This window comes from Zea mays, chromosome 10 (genome assembly GCF_902167145.1).
Source record: "Zea mays cultivar B73 chromosome 10, Zm-B73-REFERENCE-NAM-5.0, whole genome shotgun sequence".
Classification (NCBI taxonomy): Eukaryota; Viridiplantae; Streptophyta; class Magnoliopsida; order Poales; family Poaceae; genus Zea; species Zea mays.
Window position 1 is genome coordinate 149297753 of NC_050105.1, and position 24679 is coordinate 149322431.

At 43.3% G+C, this 24679-nt stretch overlaps 2 protein-coding genes across 2 annotated transcripts; both read right to left on the bottom strand.

Moving 5' to 3' along the window:
* Positions 1 to 1040: 1040 nt before the first annotated feature.
* Positions 1041 to 7283, bottom strand: LOC100285846 (uncharacterized). The gene is made up of 4 exons (NM_001372340.1): positions 7048 to 7283; positions 2592 to 2801; positions 2350 to 2474; positions 1041 to 2269 (listed from the first exon to the last, which is right to left on the bottom strand). Exons 1-4 carry the CDS (start codon positions 7102 to 7104, stop codon positions 1285 to 1287), a joined length of 1377 nt encoding a protein of 458 aa, NP_001359269.1. The 5' UTR covers positions 7105 to 7283; the 3' UTR covers positions 1041 to 1284.
* Positions 7284 to 12625: 5342 nt separating this feature from the next.
* On the bottom strand, positions 12626 to 13963 carry LOC100037787 (WUS2 protein). Its single transcript, NM_001112491.1, has 3 exons — positions 13591 to 13963; positions 13230 to 13363; positions 12626 to 13096 (listed from the first exon to the last, which is right to left on the bottom strand). The coding sequence occupies exons 1-3, from the start codon at positions 13961 to 13963 to the stop codon at positions 12626 to 12628; spliced, it is 978 nt and encodes a 325-aa protein (NP_001105961.1).
* Between the last annotated feature and the right edge of the window lie 10716 nt (positions 13964 to 24679).

Consider the following 24679-nt stretch of genomic DNA (forward strand, 5'->3'; position numbering starts at 1 on the left):
GAACGGGCCGACGCATAAGGCTCCCGCTCTCTCTCTCTCTCTCTCTCTCTCTCTCTCCCACGCGAACGCTTGTAACCCCCTACTGCAAGCGCATTCATCCGTCCTGGGCGCAGGACAACACGAAGGCCGCGGTTTCCCCTTACTGTTCTCCCCCCTTTGTGTCCCGTCTCGCGCCGACCCATCTGAGCTAGGACACGCAGCGACAATTTACTCGTCGGTCCAGGGACCCCCCGGGTTGAAACGCCGACAGTATTTATCAACAAATCTAATACTATCAACTTTAGTTTGTATTATAGTAGTTATGAATTGTTAGCAAAATCATTAGTTAAAGATTATAAAAAATAACAATTGTATATGAAATGCCTTATAAACTAGAGTACCTTAGTATGTCTCTGTCCTATCTCTTTCCCTATTTCAAACTTCATCTGATTATTTATTTTATATTGATCTTATTATGACTTGTGGTTGTTGTATATTACATTTTTCAACAAATCTAATACTATTAACTTTAGTTTGTATTATAGTAGTTACAAATTCTTAGCAAAATCATTAGTTATTAAATATTATAAAAATTAACAATTGCATATGAAATGTCTTATAAACTGGAATACCTTAGGTTGTCTCTATCCTATCCTTTTTTATATTTCAAACTTCACTCTTTAAACAGTCTACAGTGCAAATTCTCTATCTCTTCTATTTCAAACTTCACTCTATAAACAGTCTACAGTGCAAATCCTCTATTTGGACAGCTTTTACAAGCACCACGTCCGACAAAATAGGATTTTCATACTTTAGTGGTGCATCAACCAAAATGATATTCAAGTTTCCTACATCTTATCGGCTCACATATTAGTTTAACAGCTTCATGGACCAAGACACAAAACAAATGACTCTGTTTCTGTATAAGATTTATGTACTTTTATTTATGAGGTATAGTATATGTTGAAGTATGCAGCTATGCATTTCTCTTTCTTCACAAACACACACAAAATAAAACAAATGACCACGAGATAACTGCCACCAATTAACATGTGTTCAACTGGTTCAATAACGACAGAGCTCCATTTAATCATGGGATTTTTTTTCTTTCTTCTAAAACATTTTCTTTTAGTCAACAAAGAGAAATGGGCTAAGAGCATGTTCTTCTAGTAAACAAATAGAAATTGGCTAAGAGAAAGCAAAGGAGCTGGGGCGCAATATTTACTGAATAATTTTTTGAAGGGAAAAAGGAGGAAAAGGATTTTGAACCAAAGAACAGTAAAAAATCAACCGGCAGCAGCCTCCTCAATACCGACCAGCTATTCTACTGTCTAGCTTAATTCTTTTGGATCCCTTTGGCTGTTCTTTCCTCGCGGCAGACACATCGTGCAGAAAGGTGCAGTTCGCACCATTGCGGCATCCTCTGGCGCTGTTGAAGTAAGCACAAGGCCTCGTAGGCCTTTGCTTAGTATCCCTAGCTGGCATAGTACCACTGCTGACAATATCAGTGGCGCTAGACTGGGAAGCGACAGTGCGATGATGCATTGGAAAGTGCATTCCATGCTGTTGAAGTGGCTGTGGCTCCTGCCTCTCCCCTCCATGCTGATGGATCAGGGTCTGGTAATAGTTCAAGCCGCTGGTTCGGCCAGTTGGAAAGCTAATTGCTTGACTTGAACTTGCTGGTGGATTGATGGTAACTGCTGAAGGAATAGCTGGAGGAGGCAGACGATTCAGAACAGGTGGAGGCGGCAGTGTAGAGTTTATGTTGTGAAAAGTAGTGGTGTGATCTGGGAAGGAGACCGGAACACTAGCTGTCATCTGGGGTGGTGGACCTTGCACCATTGGGGCAACAGAACTGTTAGTTGACTGTTCGTGCTTAAGCGCGCCATATTCTTTCATTAACCTCTCAAGTTGGGCAGGGTCACTTAGCATTTCGACGAGCAGATCTTTGTCAATCATATTTCCCATTCGGTTGCTCTGAATTATTGCAGTGTAAGCAGCAGATGCAGCAGCCACTGTGTCAGGCTCAACGGGGGCACCAGACCTTGTGGTGTTGATGGAACCATTCGGCTGCTGCTGCTGCGCAGTGGTAAAGGGAGCGTCTGAGGCTTGTGGGACCCTGAATGTTGCTGAGTCGTACTTATCTGACTGCTGGTAACTACTTGATAGACCAACAGGTGGTTCTTCCAACTGGTCAGAGGCATCATCCTCTTCAACTGGGAGCAACGGAACCAACTGGGTTCGGGAATCATCATATTGGGAGTCTTTCACATCAGGAGTAACAAATGGGCTGGATTGGCGCAGAAAAGAGTGTAAGGAATGAGAAGAGAGAAATCTTAAGAATGGCAAACTAAAATGCATAATGCTTACTTTGGGGGTATATTCGACGGCCGTGGATATATAGCCTCAAGTGCTCCAAATATTCTATCATTCTGCAAGGCAACCTCCTCACTTTCTTCTCCAGCAGCTACAAGCCAAACAGGATTATGCAATACCTGCAACAAAAGATTGCGACAGTTATAAAAAAATACTTTATCTGTGGGGCATTGTGAAAATCACCTCGATTCACCTTGGCAAACTGCCATTAGTTCAAGATTACAATTCCTAATTACCTTTGGTGGGCATCTCCACCTAATAACATGGATTTGGGATATGTCAATTTTGAGACAGCTTGTTGGCTGCAATGATTCGAAGCCAGGTGGCAGCGAATCATCTGAGCTTGGGCCAGCTGCATGCATTAACCATGAGCCTTTTGCTTGGAGATTGTCCTGCGGTCTCAATCCAGCTTGAGAAGGGGAATCCTCCGAAATAAAAAACCTTACCTGACAGGTTCACAAAATACAAAAATATAATAGAATCAGGAAAACTGCCAGTCATGCATACTAATCACACATCTATTCATTACATGGCAGCCAAAATATATGACAAATTACAAGCGTTGATTCTAGTAAGCATAAAGTAGTGGCCTTTTAGATCTCCAAGAAAAACTATATCCGGACGCATAACCGATCGGTAATTGGTTTAGCAGTCAAAATATTTCATGTACCAATTTGATATTATTTAAACAATAAAATCATGTCAACTACATGGAGAATCATCCATGATGCATAAATAAAATGGTAGTAATTAAACACAAAAGCATGGATAAACCAATTTTCCTTAATTCTCAAAAAGCATTAACGTACAATCAGAATCAGCGAACAGCAAGCACTACCGTATAATGGCAGTGCATACATATAGAGAGACAAAAACAAACAACGGAATCCACAACCGAACTTATTAACAACGAATACCATCATTAATGTTGTAGTGCTTCATATTGAACTATAAAAACAAATGATCCATGCACAAAATACTAGGCATACCAAACATAAATTCCATACATTCAGCTTTAGTATGAAGATAATTTCTGACAGTAAGACACACATATGTATTACTTGCTTGGTTCCATACAATGATGGATTTTGCATTCCATCACAATATTTTAGCTTCTCATTCTGAATTGATGACATGAATGCAATCGTTTGTAGTGCCTTATGTTAATAAAAGATCCTGTTGAGCCATACATCATACAAAGGACACTGAATGTATGAAGAGCTAAAAGATTCTCCCTCCATTCCAAAAGATAAGTTGTTTTAGTTCTGTCCCAACTTGAAGTTTTAAATGTTTGACCAAGTTCATAAGAAATGCACCATCATCTACCACATCAATAACTTTCATTAAATCCACAATGAAATATTTCTTTCATCGTGCTTTTTTCACAAAAACATAGTGCATTAATTTGGTATTGTAGATGCTAATATATTTTTCTATGAACCTGATCAAAGATAAGAGAAGTTTGACTTCTAACAAAACTAAAACGAACTTCGATTTGCAAGAGTGGGTATGAGTTTAGCAATATGACACACTAAAAAGCAACAGGGTAGATAAATTCTTTTCCAAAAGGACACTAGTGCCAGTGATTTACTAAGCCATGCCAACTTCATTGCACTCATTAATGGCATAAACTAATTCAATAATATAGATAGAGTGGTTAGCTTGTTTGCACTAAGAGTTGGGTATCCCCCCTTCCCTCCTACATATTGCAGTTTCCAAAGAGTTCTGGTGATCCTTGCTCATATGTTCTATGACCATTTTTGAAAAATCATGGAGTTGAAAGTTGATTGCACGGAGGTTAGCTTTCTAGAAATCATATCAGTATTACTCCCTTAGTTGAAGGCTACTAGGCTTGTTTTTATTGACCGTTCAGGTCTGATTTGATGACCAGGGAATTGGAGGGGATCCATGGGGGGAGAGAACCTTAAACCCTAAAACCTTTTGCTATTCAAAAATAGCAAAGGGTTTTCTCCCCCATGGATCCTCTCCAATTCTTTGGTCACCAAACCAACCCTCAAGGTTCAAGTGTAGACCCTGGCTGTTATTTTCGCATAAAATACATCACTTAGAGCAACAAAAACAATATATTGTGACAGCATTCTAAAACTTGAATTCAACAGTATGAGTTTTATACACTAAATGACTACTGTACATATACATATAGTGCGGCCCACTTTCTTAAGGGAGAATAGAAGAGTTCCCCACAGCATGTTTTTTTTTGACACATAAAAAGAAATTTGCACTCTAGACTACTAGAGTTACAAGCACACGGCCCCAAAAGAAAAGGGGATAATGTGACCGATTGTTGGTCAGCATTTACAGAGTTGGTTTTCCAAAACAAATGCACCATGTGTTTTTTAAACAAAGATAATAAGTCAATACAATCCAAGTGGCTAGAATTAGACAGGCCAGTTCAGGTAGCCGCATATTAAGCTATGATATTTTATGTCTATATCAGACATGCTCACATGCAGATAGAATATCAGTTACTCAGATATAAGCTACAAGATAGCTAGCATGCATAAGATATAGCATGTGAGAAAATTGTTGCAGTGGACCACTGGAGGTTACTAAGTACTAAATGCCGTGCTGAATTTTGTCACAAATTTGAATTTTGCAATAATTTGCCAAACTTCAAAGTAGTGCCCTGCATGATTCGTAGCCATATCCAACCTATCACAGATTCACGTTCCAGGAACCAACCACTTTTATTATACTGCAGTTATCAATCTATGCAGCTATGTCTCCGGTGCAAACTAAATATTTGCTAACTTATAAATAATAGTATACATTTCTATGTAGATAGTGTTATATCAATATGCATACAATTTATGCCCTCCCTCAATTTAGTATTCCCTCCATAATGATCCATCGTGCAAAAGCAGTGTGACAAATCTCATGATCTACTGAAAGTAATTTAGCTGTTGCGAGAGCTCCTGTAGTCATATTAAAATCATCAATGTGAGATGTGGATTTGCATGTCTACCTGTTAGCTATGAAACAGAGAGCTTCCATACAGGAATGCCAAAATTCATTACGAAGACCTTTTTATTTATTTTTTAAATAAGCATAAGAGAAAATTCCTATGCTGCAATAATCCATTCACTCGGTGTGATCAACTCGTTACGAATAGAACAGCACTTGATGAGCTTACCAGTACAGTCCAAGGTAAGCAAAACCATTGAATTGTGCAGAGAGGAATTTGTCATCTCAAAACACAAGGAGATTTTGCCTTTAGTGCAATGAAACTCAACTGCACAAATCAAGTGAAATGTTCATCCGTGCACTAAAAATGAGTAACAGTAGAATGCTTGCAGAATACAGAATATATTGTGCACTAGTGCTCGCTAGTGATATCGAATATTTCCAAAGAACTTTTCTCAAATATTCCCAGGTAATGCAAATTTTCATCCTTAGCTATTATGCATAAACCAGACAGTATCTTGTAATAATTTGCTACTTGGACAAATGTTAAAAATATTGTTTTATGTACATGATAACAAAGAATGTTTTTTATCATTACCACTGTCAAAAAAAAGAGACAAGATGTTTGTATCCAAAACAGTTTCATCTTTATAGTTTATAGACATTTGGTGGCTATAGACTTTCTTCCTTGAGTATACAAAAAGACGACTTTAGCCAACCTTATGGAAAAATAATGAATTAATAGTTTTAAAAGGGCAGATGATGACTTTTTTTTTTTTTGCAAAATCATGTCTTATCACACATGTTAACACTGCACCATGAAAAATAATTTCATCTTTATAAACGTTAATTACTGATTAAATAGTGTCAATATGACTCAAGTCAATCTTATGAATCTTATCAAACTACAATTATTCTTGGCAAAACCGACAATTATTTGTTTAAACTGTCTGGCTGGCATTAAAAAGACTACAGGATAAATTGGAACACAAGTACAATAGAGGATAAAATTAGAACAATACATTTCAATTAAATGTCCACTAATTTGAACTTAAATGCATGCTTATAACCTGGACTCCATTTTTCGCCTGGAGAAGGCATAAATAGAGGTACACTTTCAAACAAACTTCACTGAGAAGATAAGGGTTGAGCTTTGCATGGCTATACGTAAGCACATATGTCATTTAAAACAAAGAGATGGAGGTTATATAGAGTAAATAAATTCTTTGTATAATGGAATTCATGTAGCTCTTCATCTTTTTTTCTTATAAGTTATTTGAGGCGCCATTTATTTCTTTGGCTAGTCCCCAAGTTGTCATTCTTCTCATTTGCATATCCCTGTTGTCTAACTCATATATGAGATGATCATTCATTCTCTTTAAAAATTATTTGTCAGAGCTGTTGCTGAATCGACTGATATTCATGCAAGGAACAACGGCAATCCTGGCTTATTTGCGGAGGCCAGATGAACCCATCTCAGCCACAGCATTGCATTGGGAATGTAAGATCGCATGTCCGTTCCAGTCGAGCCGAACACATTTCGCAATCAAAACATAAGGATCAGAACGTTCGGCAGAGATGGGGAAATGAAGGGCATAGCAACAGCACGAGGAACACAGCCAAAAAAAGAAGAAAAAAACGTCAACTGCAGGCAAGCCACAAAGGATGGATGGGTTGGGGAGCCGCGTGAGGCGCGAATCGTTCTCCTCGCCGTTGGGCGGCGCCGCGGCGGACGAACCCATTCCGGCGAGGACGTTATCACAATACCTTGCAGAGATTGGCCCCGGTGGCCCACGAAACGCGCTTGGAGCGCCTCGGCCCCATCGTTCCCTTACTTGGCACTCCCCTTCCTCGTCCCCCAAACCCGATCTACAGGCGCGGGAACCCTAGGCGGCGGGGCGGCGATCGAAGGCGCAGCCCGGAAGGCTCTCTGGTCCCGACCCAGGAACGGGTCATCTAGGTTTCCCTCACGCCGGTCCCTTTCCGTCCTCGTCGGACGGATGGCAACCGGTGGATTTGGAAGGAGGCGAGGAGACGGGAGGTGGTAGTGGTGGCCAGGTGGGGAGGAGCCGAGAAGGCGGAATGGAGGATGTGGCGATGTGTCCGCCTTTGATTTGGTGGGTTCTCTTCTTTATCTCGTCGTCGCGTCGATTTGATCTGTTTTTTCAGGATAATGCGTGGTGTTTTTTTTAGGATAATAATGCGTGGTGGGGTACTGTGTGTGGGCCGGATTTCGCGCATTTTCTGCGTCTTTTTTTTTCCCCTTGGGAGAACAGCGAGGTCAGGGCATGTGTGTTTTCTTTTCGTTGCTAAGGAGCAGGACATGGACCTTGGTTTGGGATAGCATTTATATATGATTTTTTATCCTTCTTATAAGCAAGAAGATTAGCGTCTGCTTTGGGGACTTTGATAATGTTTAGCTTTGATTTTTTTCTATTAGTCGGGCTTTGTACATTGTATTAATGTTTTATTTCTGGCTTGTTCGCTTCGGATTAAAGCCGCATGTTTAGACTGATGTAGATATAATCTATAGAGACATATGTATTATAAAAGCCGATATAGATTAAAGTCAAACGAACAGACTATGATAACATAACACACAGCTAACGAGAACCACACACAGCTCCGTCTTCTTAAAATTGTACTTCTTACGATCGTAGAAGAGATCTATCCGTCTTGGCGCTTCCGAGATTGACGATATCGGGACAGCCACCCCGAACCTTCCCCACTCCTTGCAGTTACAGTAGTAGATGTCGACTCCATCACCACACACCTTCCTTGGAATGGACCGTAATTGCACTCATCGCAGACCTGGACAAGTAAACATGGGCCGCATGTATGCATGCGTCGCAGATGACCGTAAGATGGATCGTGAAGTTGAACTAGTGGTTTCTCAGCTCTGCCTCGTTTCACTTGACCTCACGGTGAGATCGTACAAACACATTGCACGGTAAAATAACATGATGACATCATAGTTTCCGACCAATTTTTTTAGAAAATATATTTTACAAATTAATCATGCCAATTAGATCCCAATTTCACCACTATTTTCCCTCCGGTAAATCCTTCAAAACAAGACCCGTATGAATACTGTCGATGCCATAAATATTGGGATACCCACTCCTGTTGAGACAATATGAGACCCATGTGGTGGCCCATAGCCACGAGGTTATCGGGTGGCTAGCCCAACTCTGAAGGTAAGGCCCACCATGTGAAGCCGGGGACCAGCTATACTCGTTTCCAGGTTGGACCGCCATTGCCATGACTCCCATAAAGGGAATAATCGGCAAGTTCGACTATAAGTCTAGGTTCTCACAGACGAAACCGGGCCTCCACATGATCCTGTCGCATCCCCAAAGAAGGGATCAGAGGAGCCTCGCGACCCTGGAACAAGGATATTCTTGTTGCACGATCAGTTCTAAACCCCGCATATGCCATCCAGACCTCAACCTGGATGGGGTCCGGTGTCGCCACGTGTCCGGCCTAATACGGCTCGAGCCCGGATCCACTCAACCACGATTCGGGGCCCCCAGTCAGGGGAAGGGGCTCGGGAATGCCGCGTCACCCCATGTTCCCGGGTTTGCTCCCTGCCAAGGCAAAGGTCCGGTGGCCAGACGCGCCTGACGTAAGCCGTCAGACAGTGTCCAACGTAACCCCCTGACGTGAGCCACTGCATTATGTGCGAAGGAGATGCTCACTTGCCCACATCAATGGCAGGCGGCATGCCCCCCACGCCCGCATTAAATACATGTGTCGCGTTCAGTCTGCAATGTATGTGATACACTATTGTCCGTGCGTTTCCAAGGCAGTGGTATTGACTCAGTGTGCCGCTTGGTTGTCCTTCATTATGACCTCTATTGTTCCTCGTGTGTTACCGAGGCATGAAGAGACGGGTGGAGGAGGCAGAACAACACTATCCACACACACCTTCGCACGGTAGCACATTAGACTTCGACGCAACCCTACACCAAGGCATGTTTTCCGATTAGACAGAGCAAGACAGAAGAACGATAAGAGCCTGCACAATAGCCAAGGGCTGTGAGATACGTGCCCAGAAGATCTATCCAACGCATTCTGTTTATTATTATAATAAACTTCTGGGCCCACCTATCGGCTAGCTCCCTTTAGCGTGCCTCCCTTTGACTATAAAAGGGAGGGTAGTCGTGATGTAGTGGGCGAGGTCGGACTCACATTCGGATTGACGACTTTTAGACTCTCAAACAATACAACTCACAGTGGATGTAGTGTATTACGCTCCGGCGGCCCAAACAACTCAAAACCCTTGGGTTCTGGTGTTCATCCATTCAGTCATGCCAACCTCTAGACCCCTCCTTATCATATGATCAAGGCGGTGCATTCTGTCACCTAGCCGAAGGATATCCCCTCCGAAAAATACGTTTATATGAAATCTTACGAAAGAACATTTCTCTAATGAAAGCGAATTTTTATCTTGATAAGTAGACCAATGTTCTAATTTAGAAAACAAAGCTCCACCTTCATGATAAAGAGTACACCACATGGATAATTTTTTTTGAGATTTACATGAATACTGGCTAGATAACCTAAAATATATCATAGAACATCTTATGGTACTATGTGAATTACACTACACGAACATAAAAAAATACACGAACAAAAAATACACAACATACCATGAAATATGGAAAATAAAAGGTTTAGTACAAATAGGGATAGATAATCATGGAACACCCTATTTATACTACACAAACATAAAAAAATACACAACAAAATATTGCATATATAGTATTCGAACATGACACACATACCATGAAATATAGAAAATAAAAGGCACAGCTAATAATATAGAAAATAGAATAATTAAGGTAAACTAAAGAAGAAGAAAATAAAGAAACAACAAATTTTATGAATATATATTGAAATCAATGACTTAAATGTATATTAAGGAAAATAAAAGGACTAAACAAAATATAAGGAAAACAAAAAAGAAATAAAAAATGTAAGGGTATTATGGCATCCACTATATCGGGTACCTAAGGGTACTAGACGACTATTATGATGTAAACTAGATATCTAATGTTGTCAAGATTTATGTTGCAAGTGGATATATATTGTTACTTGGAGGTGATGTTGTTTCAGAGAAGTCTTGCGACGAGTAGACCACCTTAACGAGGTTAACTACATAAGCAAAACTCACATAATTAGATACCACATAGTTGAAGCTGAGTAACTTCGTGAACTTCTTATGGATTTTACCAGTACTTAAAAAATAGTATCGATTATCTCCATGAACTATGATAATTAGACAATAGTAATCAAAGTGAACGGTTCAAAGAATAACAAGAAGTTTACGATGCATGTAAAAAGGTGTTTGAATTCTGTTAGAAAAATAAGAAACTCGAGAGTAATTCCGTTCGACTATGTCCATATATCTAATAATCTAGGAGATCAGTTCACAAAGACATGTCATATAATGTCATAGAAGTTGCATCAAGGGAGATGGGCTTTAGACTCATTTGAAATCACTCCATAGTGTTAACTTTGGTCTGTGTGACTCGAGATCCCATGAAGTAGAATGGTGAAACAAGATAGTGGTTGCCCGATATTGAGGTACCCATTAAAAAGTATAGATTATGTGAGATGCATGTTTCTCCTTTATTGTATGGTAGAACGATTAAAATCTCAATATGATCATAGTGGCTTATTTAGGGAGGGGTATTGTCTTTCAGAACATCCTAGAAGAAACACACATATATGAGTTCGTCGATTGGTCATAGTATATAAAATGTGTGGGTAATCTATAGATACTCATGAAAGGTCATAGTGTGTGACTTATATGGTTCAATGACATGACTGCTCACTTTCCTCTACTTTCTGTCATCATTAGGTCGTCTCATTGTTTCTTCATTGATCGTCACAACTACGTAAATATCAACTCTGCATCCAGCGATAGTGATTACATTGAGTGACAATATATTTGCTCCTATGTATGTTTTTTTAGATGGCAATGGGGAATTCTCTATCGGGTTTTTAGCTCCCCATCCTCACCCATGTGACGAAAAAATTTATCTGCGGGGATCCCGACGAACACTTATGAGAAATATTTCTTCCCTATCTCCATTCCCCACGGGGATAAATCCCCGTCAGGGATCCCTGTCTCTGCTCAAATTATAATCATGATACACTTACTTTGTTATTAATACAAAACATTGTCACTTATACACATTGTCAGATATTAGAAATCATTATATGCACATTAAAATGAACATATTTGCACAACAAGCTATCTCTTGACAAGATAATTGTTTATTTTATCATTACATATTACATGAAAACATCGTCACGCGTAAGTTTAACGAGAACAGATATGGGAAATGTTTCCTCACCCCATCTCTGGTTTTACCCATCGGGGTAGAAAATTTTCTCGTTTACATCTCCGTGGGGGGACGAAGTTTCCTCATCCCTATCCTTTAATGGAAGAATTCTCCGCAGAGAATCGAAGATCGAGGCCCATTGCCATATCTATTTTCCCTTAAAAGTATATACAATCAGGTTACTATCTATTGTATTCATAATTATTATACTAAGTTTGCATATGCGTATTTCTATATATCACGATTAGTTTTTATATATTTTTTCCTGGATTAAAATATAACTAAAAATACCTAGTTTTCTAATAGCATTGAACTACCTACCCTTATCGTCTTATGTGTAACCAAATTAACATGATCATTTCAAAGATACGAGGCCAGCAAAAAATGTGATCATTCAATCCAAGTACACTAGTATCATAGAAGAAAACAAGCCAACAAGTCGAAAGCAGTGGTAGAGATGCCATTCCTGCACCTGCATATGCTCTGGAACTGGAACTACAAGGCACCAACAGGGCTGAGTGAAGTCTCAACAGACAACAGGCGAGGTGAGCATGGAAAAGCAGACACGCAGGCAGGCCTCATTCCCTTTTCTGGAAGTCACAAAAGGAAGGGACAACCGCACAAGTTCGACACAACTGTGCCCCTGCCCCCAAACTACACGTTACAACCACCACCACTGCACTAGAATTCACTGCTGCTGCTGCTGCCACACACACACGCACACATGCCGACATACATGAGGACCACCGCATGCACGCATGCAGTAGCTGGAGTCTAAAGCCCGCCCGGCCGGCAACATGCATGCTGCATAGTATGCAAATTCGCTATCTAATAATAGTACCGCCAGAGATCTCCCAAACGCTAGCTATTGCCTTTCTCCAGACATGCTTCTACTACATACTCCTATGCCTGATGCTTACTAGTAACTGGCACTAGCTACTAACCTAGGACAATGACAGCAACGCACGTCCCAGTGGTAGCTCGCGTTGCTCTCACATGCTCCCTGCAGCAGGGTAAGGGGAGCACCATGAGCTGAGGCTCAGCTCCAGGGCGGCCGCTGAAGCCGATACGTCTTGGCTGCCGGTGCCGGCCAGCTGGGTGCTGTTGCTGTAAAAGCTGTACTGCTCCTGCAGCTGGTGTTGCTGCTGGATCGCAACGGAAGAAGTGGCGCCGGCAGTTGTGGACGCGGCACCGGCACCCCAGAACGGCAAGTAGCTGCTGCTGCTGCCGCCGCCGCCGCGGATGGTCTCGCCTGCCGGGACTGGGACTGCGTGCCGCGGCCGCGGCGGGGGCTGGCTGTCGTCGTCGTCGTCGTCGCCGCAGGTCGGGAAGAGAGGGAGTGTCTCGGGCGCCCGCGTCGTCGCCACCCGCGCCGCGGCCGCCGCCGCCGCCATTATCGTGTCCGACGACGAGAAGCATGGCCACTGCGACGAGCTGCCCGTGTCCGTCACGCCCATGTAGTCCTGCGGGCGCGCACCGCCGTACCCAACAGTTATATATACCGGCCGGTGGATGGAACGACGCGGCGATCGACTCGAACGTACGTACGTACGTGAAACTGCGCGCAATCCCCAAGAAAAGAACGTACTACAGCACCTGCAGGAAGCATGTCTCGGTGGCCATGGCAGCGCCGCTGCTGCCCCAGTCGGAACTCGTGTCCAGCAGCCCAGCCGATCCGCCGCCATTGCCGGCGGCGTAGAAGCCGAGGGTGGGCGAGGGAGGCGCCGCGCCTGATCAGTGATGACGACGGTGCACACGCGTGCACGTCAGTTTGCAGTCACATGTACAGATGTACTAATACTATACGTTTGGATGATATATATGATTGGATCTCGATGGCCGATTGGCGTGCCAATGCAAAGAGAGGCCATATATATATATATATATATATATATATATATATATATATATATATATATATATATACTACCCACACCACACGCACTGACGCACATACCTGAAGGCGGCGACGACAGCGAGAGGACGCCGAGTTGGCTGGTGGTGGCGTCGGCCGCGCCGGCGGCGGGCACGTTGACGTCGAGGCTGGTGAGGCGGCGCTTCTGGCGCTCGCGGGCCTTGTGGTTCTGGAACCAGTAGAAGACGTTCTTGCCCTCGATCTTGCCGTGCTGCCGCAGCATGGCGGTGATGCGCTGGATCTGCTCCGAGCTGGGCGACCGGATGCCGCAGCCGTAGTAGAGCTCCTTCAGCATCCTGATCTGCTCCGGCGTCGGCGTCCACCGCGAGCCGCTGGGGCGGCACACCGCCGGCGCAGCCACGCTGCCGCTGCCGCTGCCTCCTCCCGCTCCACCGCCGCCCGCATTGGCCGCCATGCCTCTATCTCAGCGCAGCGGCCTTCCTGAGCGCTCCTGTGCAGTGACCTCTCCGGTGTCCGGTCTATGGCAAGAGAGGCGAAGGAGGGTTCCTTGTTTATAAGGAGGGAGTGCATTGGACCTAGAGGCTAGATAGCTAGAAGGTAGCTAGCATGCAGAGAGCGAGAGCGGGAGAAGAGAGCGTAGCTGCGCTAGGTGATATAGGTTGGGGCTGGGGGAGGGGGGTCATGGCCATGGGTGATACGATATCTTTTGGAGAGAGACAAGTGAAGTTGACACACGGCCGGGGGCTGGCTCTTGCATTGCATTGGCCGCTTCGGAATTTGGAAGAGTCTCTGTGTGTGTGTCTGTGAGAGAGAGAGACAGAGCTATCATGAGGAGGATGCAGAGGGCCAGGCTCCCCTTGTGGCAACTGGTAACTGCCCTTCCGCAACCTAGCAGCCAAACCCCTGTCGTCTGTCGTCTTCTAGCTGCTGCTGGTGCCTGGTGCAAACTGCAAAGGCAAGCTACCAATCTACCATGCATGCACTGCATTACACTAGCTAGTGCATCATTGCTCTTGCAGCTCCATTGTTCAATGCCGCAGTTCATTGAGCGCCCTCTCTCTCTCACTTTAATCTCCTGTGATAGAAAAAGGAGGTAGAAGGCGAGACGAGACGTGTTTCATACATGGATCGAGCTAGGTTTGGGCCAAACGTATACGACTATACGTGGGGGATCAGATGTGAGACAACATGTGGCTGGATCTGCTTCCTCTAATTAATAACACCCAGTCTTTGTCAAATCGACCGGAATTTTCTCATGTCTTGTGCGGTGGAAATCTCGAGTGTATACAGTACGGCACTATTTAGAGATTTATCTGCAAAAGGTTAAGGTTTTAGTTAACTTCATTCTGTAAACAATATAATCTATAATGCAAAACAATGTTCGTTAAATTGATCGGGATTTTTTCGTGTCTTGTGCGATGGAAATCTCGAGTGTATACAGTACGACATTATTTAGAGATTTATTTGCAAAAAAAAGTTAAGGTTTTAGTTAACTCCACTCTAAAAACAGTGTAGCGTACAAAACAAAACATTGTTTTGCACGCTTATATACCTGTTCCGCTAGATATGGCCTTAAACTCTATCTAGTCGATCTTGTATATAATCATGTAAAACACTGTTTACATTATAATTAAAATATTGTTTTACATTATATATATATATATATATATATATATATATATATATATATATATATATATATATATATATATATCTACTACTACATAAGTAAGTATTGTAGACGTTCACAGCCCGACAGTGGTGCACGGTTCTGCCGTGGGGCACCCCGCATCCCACCCGCCTCGCCCTCCCCCGGCAATCTCGGCGCTCGCCCCAGCGGCAATCTCGGCGTCACCGCGACAATCTCCCTCCCCCGCGGCAATCCCGCCGTCCCCTGCGGCAATCTCGCCCTCCCCCGCGCAATATGTGCCCCATCCCCCGGTTCGGCGTCCGTGCCCCTGTCGCGCTCTCCTACCTCCATGCCCCCGCCCACTACACCCGCCTCCTGATGCCCCACCACGGGTTCCCCTCCCCCACAGGCACATAGCCCCCGCCCCTGTCTCGCCTGAACCAAGGCGCCGCCGAGCTCCTCCCTCGCCGCGCGCGCGCCGCGATGCTTTCGAGGCATGGGGAGGAAGACCGTGACGATGCAGTGAGAAGTCTGGATCAGGCACTGACCAGCACCCATACGCCCCCACCAGTCCTCGGGTGCCCCCGCCTCACGCCCTCACCGTCGTTCCTCGTCACCTGTCGCGCGCGACGTCGGTCCGCTGCAGGGAGAAAGGAGCAGGCGTCGGCAACATCCGTCCGCCGCGTGAGGTAAGGTCCTGCCCATCCCACCGTGCATCTTTGCAGAGGAGATCCTCCGCCGTCCGCCGTCTCATGGCCCACCCTATTCGGTTCATACCTAGCTCCCCCCACGCCCGTTCGTCCTTCCGCACTGGACTGCTCTCAAACCCTAACCCTCGCCGCCGGTCCTTGTCACCCCGTCGTCGTGCCCATTGGCAGGCCTCAGCGACCTCCGTCCGCCGCACGTGGTAAGGCCCCAACCCATCCCAATGTGTCCCCCCGGTGAGAGGTGGTTTCGCTCGCCCTGCGCGCGAGCCTTCTCGGGCTGGGTCCCACGTTCTCCTGAGAGGATGGCATGAGGAAAGTGGGCTCGTGCTCACGAACCATACTTGGCTCCGGATGTGTGCAGTGTGCTCTTAGCGGCGTCGGTCAGACCATCCGCCTCTCTCCTTCCAGCATCAAGGTAACCTTTCCTTGTTTAGTACGTTTTCGATCCTGATTTTGGTCAATGGGCATCTACACATACTTTTAATCTTGCAAATAGAACTACACCAAACAGAAGGGTATCCTATGGTAGCAACAAGATGTTTCTAGATCTTACATATAAGCACCCGAGAGGTATGTGTTTCTAAGTTTTAGGATACCCTCATTTTCTCTGATTGACTATAGCTTTGCTCTTCTAGGTTGTTGTATTCTAAATAAATTGATTACAAATCCTAAGTCTTCATTGTGTTTTACCATTTCTCTTATGTTGGGGCAGTTCATGAGCATGCGACCTTATTGTTTAGGACTAATATAATGTTTCAGAAATCCTCTCAAAACCAGCCATGGTCGATCAAGTGAAATCATACAATGCTAACTGGAAAATTCTAGCTATGTTTATCTATTAGTTCATAGTGTGTACCAATTCATGACCATGCAATTAGTTAGTTTCTGTTGCTAGGGGAAAAACTGTAGCTGTGTTTCCGTATTACTTCCTGTAATCTTGCTCTTGGTAGGTGGATCACGTGCATCATGCCTTTAGGGAAGCCCCTTGGAGGCTTGGACAGGCCTCAGTGGGCGTGTCACACTCTTCTTTGTTCATCATGGACACTGATGCTAGGCCAATGGATTCGAGAAGGTCAAGCACTGGAAACCAATAGCGAAGGTAGTGCTTGGTGTATAGTAGGGGCATGATGAATAAAGAAAATCAATAGATTATTTTCGGTTCTATTTTCTTAATTTTCTACCTAATAAATTTCACCTAATTTGCTTTTCCTACTATTAACATGGGTATGTAATTTAGAGGGTTAGTTTATCTATTGATTTAGATTGTTCTGAACTCGATCTTGTGGTTGTGCATAATTGAATAACCGAAAAACTTGTGCCTTTGAGATGTTGGAGCCACTGTTTTCTGGCAGTGCAAATATGTGGATCTAGAATTTGTTTTATCCCTATTGGTAGTTTGGTTTTCTGACAATTCATTTTTGTTACTGCTCGAGTAATATATTTCTCATTCATTATGGGTAGATTGGAAGAAACCAGAGCCTACATCTACTTTTGATAGATTATAAAGAGGCCGGAGCCTACATCTACATCACCAAAACATATTTGTTCTGGTAATAATCTTTTTATACTGCTTCATTCCTAGAAACAATGGCTTCTATGTCTTTTTATGTAGCAAAAATATTTATAAGCTGATATATTGTAGAGTAATTTTGATGATCAGTACTCTATGCTATTTCACATCCAACCTAAGGACTTTGAACTTTATAACCATCTAACATCTTACTGCGCCCACTCTCGCCTTCTGCTTGACGGAATGCCAACCCTGGCCTGACAAAGAGTACATAGATTGCTTCAGAGGTCGAAGATGTTGTAGGAATCATCACTTCAGGTCGTGCCACAGTTAGATTAATTTCAAGACTGAGGCCATGCGGTGCTGCTAGCCAAAGCAAATTATATGGGTTTGAACACAAGAACATATCTCTAATTTTATGGCATTTTCGTATTGATCTGGTAATGTTAGATTGATTCGATGTGTTCCTGTGTTCTCTGCTTTTGCTATTGGTTATGGTCAAGGATCTAGATGCTGTGGAGCGGTCTGAGGGGTGGCGTTTCACGGACCGTCATGACGCTGCGCTCCAGCTAAACCTACTCCAGCTCCACGACGCTGACCAGGTACGTCTCTCGTCGTGTCGTGCCTTGACATGCCATGTTTTGACTCCGACGGTTAGCTTGTTACCAGTTAAAGACGATATATTATTTTTGAGATCATCAGATCAATAAGAAACACATTTCAATGTCATGGCAGTTAGCAGTGTCACAACTAGCATTTTTTAGAACAAGTGTTAGAATTTTTTGGTGGGGAACAATCTCATATCTCCATGACGAGTTCAGCTGAATGCCAATAGTTCTAGGATACAACAGCTTCTGTATGAGATAGTTCCTGCCCACCTAAAAATCTATTGAATTTGCCTAATAACCTGATACCCAGAGTCCCAGAGTGACCTCCATTGGTAAATTACAGATCTCTCATCCGCCTAAACACCTGAATGCCATTGTGATTGTTTCACAGTTCAAAATCTTCTGTACGGTGAACTGCTATCTGAAATATAAACTTCGTAATTTAGTACTTGCATTCATAATCTTGATTGTTGAGCTCTTTTTTCTGTTTCAAAAAATTTAGTACTTGCATTCATAGTGACATTGATGCATTAATGTATACATTTTTATTTTCATATATAGGCTTTTGATCATCTCGACATGTTAAAGAAGAAATGCTTCTAGCTGTAAAGGAAAGGAAGGCAAATGTAATGCTAATGATAGTGATTTAGTAATTTGCGAGATACTGAGCTGATATTGATGTCAATTATTACATTGTGTTGTTCGTTTTCGTAGATCATCTTATGCAATTATTTGTGTGCTGTCGCAACACACAAGTATTTGAATCTCACGGTAATGACAAAGCTTCTTATCCACAAGTTTTGAATCTCACAGTGATCATCTTACTTTGTGGATGTTAGGCTGGACATGGGAGTCAGTAAAGTGATCTTGAGAACTGCTGCAGTCAACAGTGATCATCTTACTTTGTGGATGTTAGGCTGGACATGGGAGTCAGTAAAGTGATCTTGAGAACTGCTGCAGTCAACAGTGAGTAAGAGAGCTTGGCTTTTAAGGTATGTACAACCCACTAATCATTGACTAACGTTCTATTTTGTTAAGCCTGACCATCAACCCAGAAAAAGCAACAGCCTACTAATCCATTGGTTTTAGATGAATATCTTGTAGATCTATTGTAGGCGTCGCTAATACCTTCATCAAACTGAATATTTCTTCCCAGCTGTCAGATCAGCTGTTGCTTTTTCTGGGTTGATGGTCAGGCTTAATGTTAGTTTGCCACATCAAGAAATATTATGTAATATTGATTGTCGAGTTCTTTTTTCTGTTTCAAAAAATGTAGTACTTGCATTCATAGTAACATTTGGAACCTTGCTGTTAGTGCCTTTTCTTATCTTGTCAATGTGTCCTTCTATCTTGTATTAGTTTGCTTTCGTTTTTACATTAACTAGAATACATGCTCTGGTTCTGGTTTCCTCTTTTTATGCTACAGGCTTGGTTAGCTACCATATCACTCGCTATCTACAAGGTCAGTTTGCCGCATCGAGAAATATTATGTAATATTGATTGTCGAGTTCTTTTTTCTGTTTTAAAAAATTTAGTACTTGCATTCATAGTAACATTTGATGTATTAATGTATACATTTTTATTTTCATATATAGGCTTTTGATCATCTCGACATGTTAAAGAAGAAGAAATGCTTCTAGCTGTAAAGGAAAGGAAGGCAAATGTGGATTGGGTACCCCTCTGCCCCGGATCGCCGCCCCTGCCCTCGATCCACCGTAGTCGACGGCCACCTCCCATCTACACCAGGACCAGGAGGCTCATGCTGCAGAGGTACAATACCCTAGATCCCTCACCCTCTTCCTTTTATTCTTTCTGGTGTGGTCCAAGAATACTGGAGCAATCACCACGCTGCCTATATGTCAGCCAGGGTAGTCCAACTCAAACTGATTGAGAGTGGGCTCCCATGCAAACAATTTTTTTCCCTTTTTCTCAAGCTCACAACAGTCCTCTGCTGTGATTCCAAATGGAGCGTACCTTCATCGCCATTAGGCCTGACGGTGTTCAAAGAGGCCTGGTTAGTATTAGCAACTGTCACAGCACCATAGTTTCTTTAGATGCAATTCTGGATCCTAATAACCAGTTTCAGTTTGCATGTACTCTGTTCTTTCATGTCATATTCTTGACCATGTAGCAATTATTAATTTGTAATTTCTCTGGACATGGTGATATAGGAATTCAACACTTCTTCCATATAGCTAATAGATGAAATTGTTGTGGCTTGCGACACAGTTTCAAAGCACCATAGTTTCTTCCATATGTCTATTTGGTATATCAAATAACCATCTACTGCTTCTATGCAATTGCATGTTACAAGTTTCTAATGCTTCTACTGCTTCTATTGCTGCCTTGTGAAAAAATCAGATCGTATACGATTTTTTGCTCACACTCAAATTGATTAGACAAAATTAAACTCATATAGTTCGCTGGTTTCAAAGTTTTTATATCTGTGATTTGTGTTGAAAAAAGGTTCTGCCTTTTCTGCGGATTTTCTAGACGTAAATTTTAGTATCATTTGCAGTTGTAACTGAATTTGCAAACTGAGAATCGTTTCGTTTCATCAGGAAAGCCAGCACGTGGACATAATCACAACATTGTTTCATCAGGTAAGTTATCCTTATGTTACTTAGATGGTAATGAATCATTTTACAAAGACGATCTGGAATCTTCTAGGCAACACTGAAACAAAACGTATACGATCTGAAAATCTGAATTCCAAGGTTTTATTTTACCTTGGATATATTTGCTCATTATTATCAATTCCTCTATATTATGAAAATCTGAAAGAACATGGAACCTGAAATTGTTGTCTGGTGGCTGATTTTCATTTTCGAAGGCTGGTACATAGCTCTGTTTTGACTCCATACACCAAGGTATTTAGACATCCGGGTCCTCCCTTGAATCCTTACTATCATGGTTATCTTGTGTCGTCTCTAGATCAAACTGAATTGTGTATAATGCATAGAATCGAGGGAGCCATCATCCGTGGGAGTAAGACTCTAGCCACACAATTGCTTTAATGATCTAGCTTGCTACATAAGATCGTGATTGTCAAGTCGATGAATAATAATAAAGTTTATCTTGCTTTTATATTTATAAGATCAAACGCCACAAATGATTTGCTTTCCGAAACAGCGGCTGCAATATCTCATCCCCTAACTCATGACATCACTGCAGGTTCCTTCGACGCAGACTGCGCAAGCATAGGTATTCATCCCTCCTCGAACAACTTGCCTGCACCACATGACTCTGAGAGAATTTCTAACCAAGGTAGTGCAGCAGCACCAGGTGTGTAATTTTCAAATCGCACAAATGTTCTTGTCACACGAGTAGAAGTGGTAGTCCTAAAAACGAGAATACAACCAAATGATGGAGCTCAACGGGAAGTGCAGACTCGGTTCTATTCCTGATCCAAGGTACATTCTTGGCATTGAAATGTGAATCTTGAGTTATGTGGCACATTTCAATCTTCTCGTGCCTTGATATTCTTTTTGAAAATTTGCAACTGTTTTCTGGACGACCATTTTTGCAGGGAGGTTGCAGGATGTCTGTTGCATATGTTGCTCCAACAAAGTCGTCCTATGCTATGTCTCATCACTGAATATCACCGGGGTCCAAGAAGCAGAGCCTCCACGCCACGGAGGTCACCTTCCTTGTCCCAGCTTCAAAAGCATATCTGCATTTTTTCCTCATCCTTAGAATCGTCTCCCCTTTCGTTTATGGCTTCCAAAGCGATGAATTTTTAGATCCGGGTCTCTCTCTCTCTCTCTGATGTGTATTTTTGAGTGAGAAAGATTGATACTATTTGGTTAGAATTGCTATTATGTCATAATCATGTAAATAAAATCAATCTCAAATGTTTTACTGTTTTAATCCTGACATATCCGTACTGTGGTTAGAATTCATTACAAATTATCCATTGAGAACTTAACAGATGACATTTTATGGGGTTATTGATATGCATTTGAAACCTTTTAAAAACATATTGATATGCATTGGATAACCACCCCAAAATAGGAACAACATCTCCCCCTTTCTCCAAGTTTCTATCCAATGAGTAGTGTACGATGAGATACATGGATATGCCATGACCGCGATCAATCCTTTCTTGGATGACAGTGCACCCTGGGATCACGTGTTTGTTGATGAGTTTAGTTACTTAGGTATTGATGACTTTGCCCTGAACAGAAATTTTATTCGGATTCATTTCAGTGAGCTCCTAATTATGTTCTACTCACATCTCTCTGCAGGGTGCAAGAACTGTGCTACGTGTGTTCTAAGGTCTTCCAGATTGAAGAAGATTTCAGACAGGCAAGAGTTTATGACCAAGCAGGCAACACTGAACTGATTCAAGAAGCCATTAATTTGTGACATGATATCAGAAAGCTAGAAGTTTAAAGTTGGCATTCATACATGTCCTTAATGACATAAGCCAACTTAATTTAATTTTTACCAGCCGCAAGGAACTAACTGTTACATATTATAGTTAAACTTAATTTTTATGAGCTACAATTCATTTGAAACATGATTACCCTTTATTATTTTTTACGCATTTGGTTTTATAACCGTGGTGGTCTCATGTATGATTATGCATATTTAGATAACTTATTCCCATTCTGTTATAATGTGTGGAGTTGCCAGATGTGTGACAAACCAGTTCTCTAGGTTGCTCCTAATAGGCACTCCTTTGATGTAACCTTTATCATCTTTTGAGTTCTGACGGTGTAGAGTAGAGGTGCCTGGTGATTGCCTCTTTGTAGATACTCTTCCTATTGCATGTGTATAAACTTCAGAGAGACTAGATTTGGGTTTAGTCATTTCATGTATTTAGTTCATTTATTAAGTTCACGATTTAGTTTAGTTTTGTATTGGTTGTTTCCAAAGAATTTGTAAGATTTTAAGGTCGATAGTATATATGATATTTGATTTATATATTCGTTAATTGTGCACTGATATTTTATCGAATATTTTGTATACCGTTGCAACGCACGGGCATATACCTAGTATATATATATATATATATATACTACTACATAAGTAAGTATTGTAGACGTTCACAGCCCGACAGTGGTGCACAGTTCTGCCGTGGGGCACCCCGCATCCCACCCGCCTCGCCCTCCCCCGGCAATCTCGGCGCTCGCCCCAGCGGCAATCTCGGCGTCACCGCGACAATCTCCCTCCCCCGCGGCAATCCCGCCGTCCCCTGCGGCAATCTCGCCCTCCCCCGCGCAATATGTGCCCCATCCCCCGGTTCGGCGTCCGTGCCCCTGTCGCGCTCTCCTACCTCCATGCCCCCGCCCACTACACCCGCCTCCTGATGCCCCACCACGGGTTCCCCTCCCCCACAGGCACATAGCCCCCGCCCCTGTCTCGCCTGAACCAAGGCGCCGCCGAGCTCCTCCCTCGCCGCGCGCGCGCCGCGATGCTTTCGAGGCATGGGGAGGAAGACCGTGACGATGCAGTGAGAAGTCTGGATCAGGCACTGACCAGCACCCATACGCCCCCACCAGTCCTCGGGTGCCCCCGCCTCACGCCCTCACCGTCATTCCTCGTCACCTGTCGCGCGCGACGTCGGTCCGCTGCAGGGAGAAAGGAGCAGGCGTCGGCAACATCCGTCCGCCGCGTGAGGTAAGGTCCTGCCCATCCCACCGTGCATCTTTGCAGAGGAGATCCTCCGCCGTCCGCCGTCTCATGGCCCACCCTATTCGGTTCATACCTAGCTCCCCCCACGCCCGTCCGTCCTTCCGCACCGGACTGCTCTCAAACCCTAACCCTCGCCGCCGGTCCTTGTCACCCCGTCGTCGTGCCCATTGGCAGGCCTCAGCGACCTCCGTCCGCCGCACGTGGTAAGGCCCCCACCCATCCCAATGTGTCCCCCCGGTGAGAGGTGGTTTCGCTCGCCCTGCGCGCGAGCCTTCTCGGGCTGGGTCCCACGTTCTCCTGAGAGGATGGCATGAGGAAAGTGGGCTCGTGCTCACGAACCATACTTGGCTCCGGATGTGTGCAGTGTGCTCTTAGCGGCGTCGGTCAGACCATCCGCCTCTCTCCTTCCAGCATCAAGGTAACCTTTCCTTGTTTAGTACGTTTTCGATCCTGATTTTGGTCAATGGGCATCTACACATACTTTTAATCTTGCAAATAGAACTACACCAAACAGAAGGGTATCCTATGGTAGCAACAAGATGTTTCTAGATCTTACATATAAGCACCCGAGAGGTATGTGTTTCTAAGTTTTAGGATACCCTCATTTTCTCTGATTGACTATAGCTTTGCTCTTCTAGGTTGTTGTATTCTAAATAAATTGATTACAAATCCTAAGTCTTCATTGTGTTTTACCATTTCTCTTATGTTGGGGCAGTTCATGAGCATGCGACCTTATTGTTTAGGACTAATATAATGTTTCAGAAATCCTCTCAAAACCAGCCATGGTCGATCAAGTGAAATCATACAATGCTAACTGGAAAATTCTAGCTATGTTTATCTATTAGTTCATAGTGTGTACCAATTCATGACCATGCAATTAGTTAGTTTCTGTTGCTAGGGGAAAAACTGTAGCTGTGTTTCCGTATTACTTCCTGTAATCTTGCTCTTGGTAGGTGGATCACGTGCATCATGCCTTTAGGGAAGCCCCTTGGAGGCTTGGACAGGCCTCAGTGGGCGTGTCACACTCTTCTTTGTTCATCATGGACACTGATGCTAGGCCAATGGATTCGAGAAG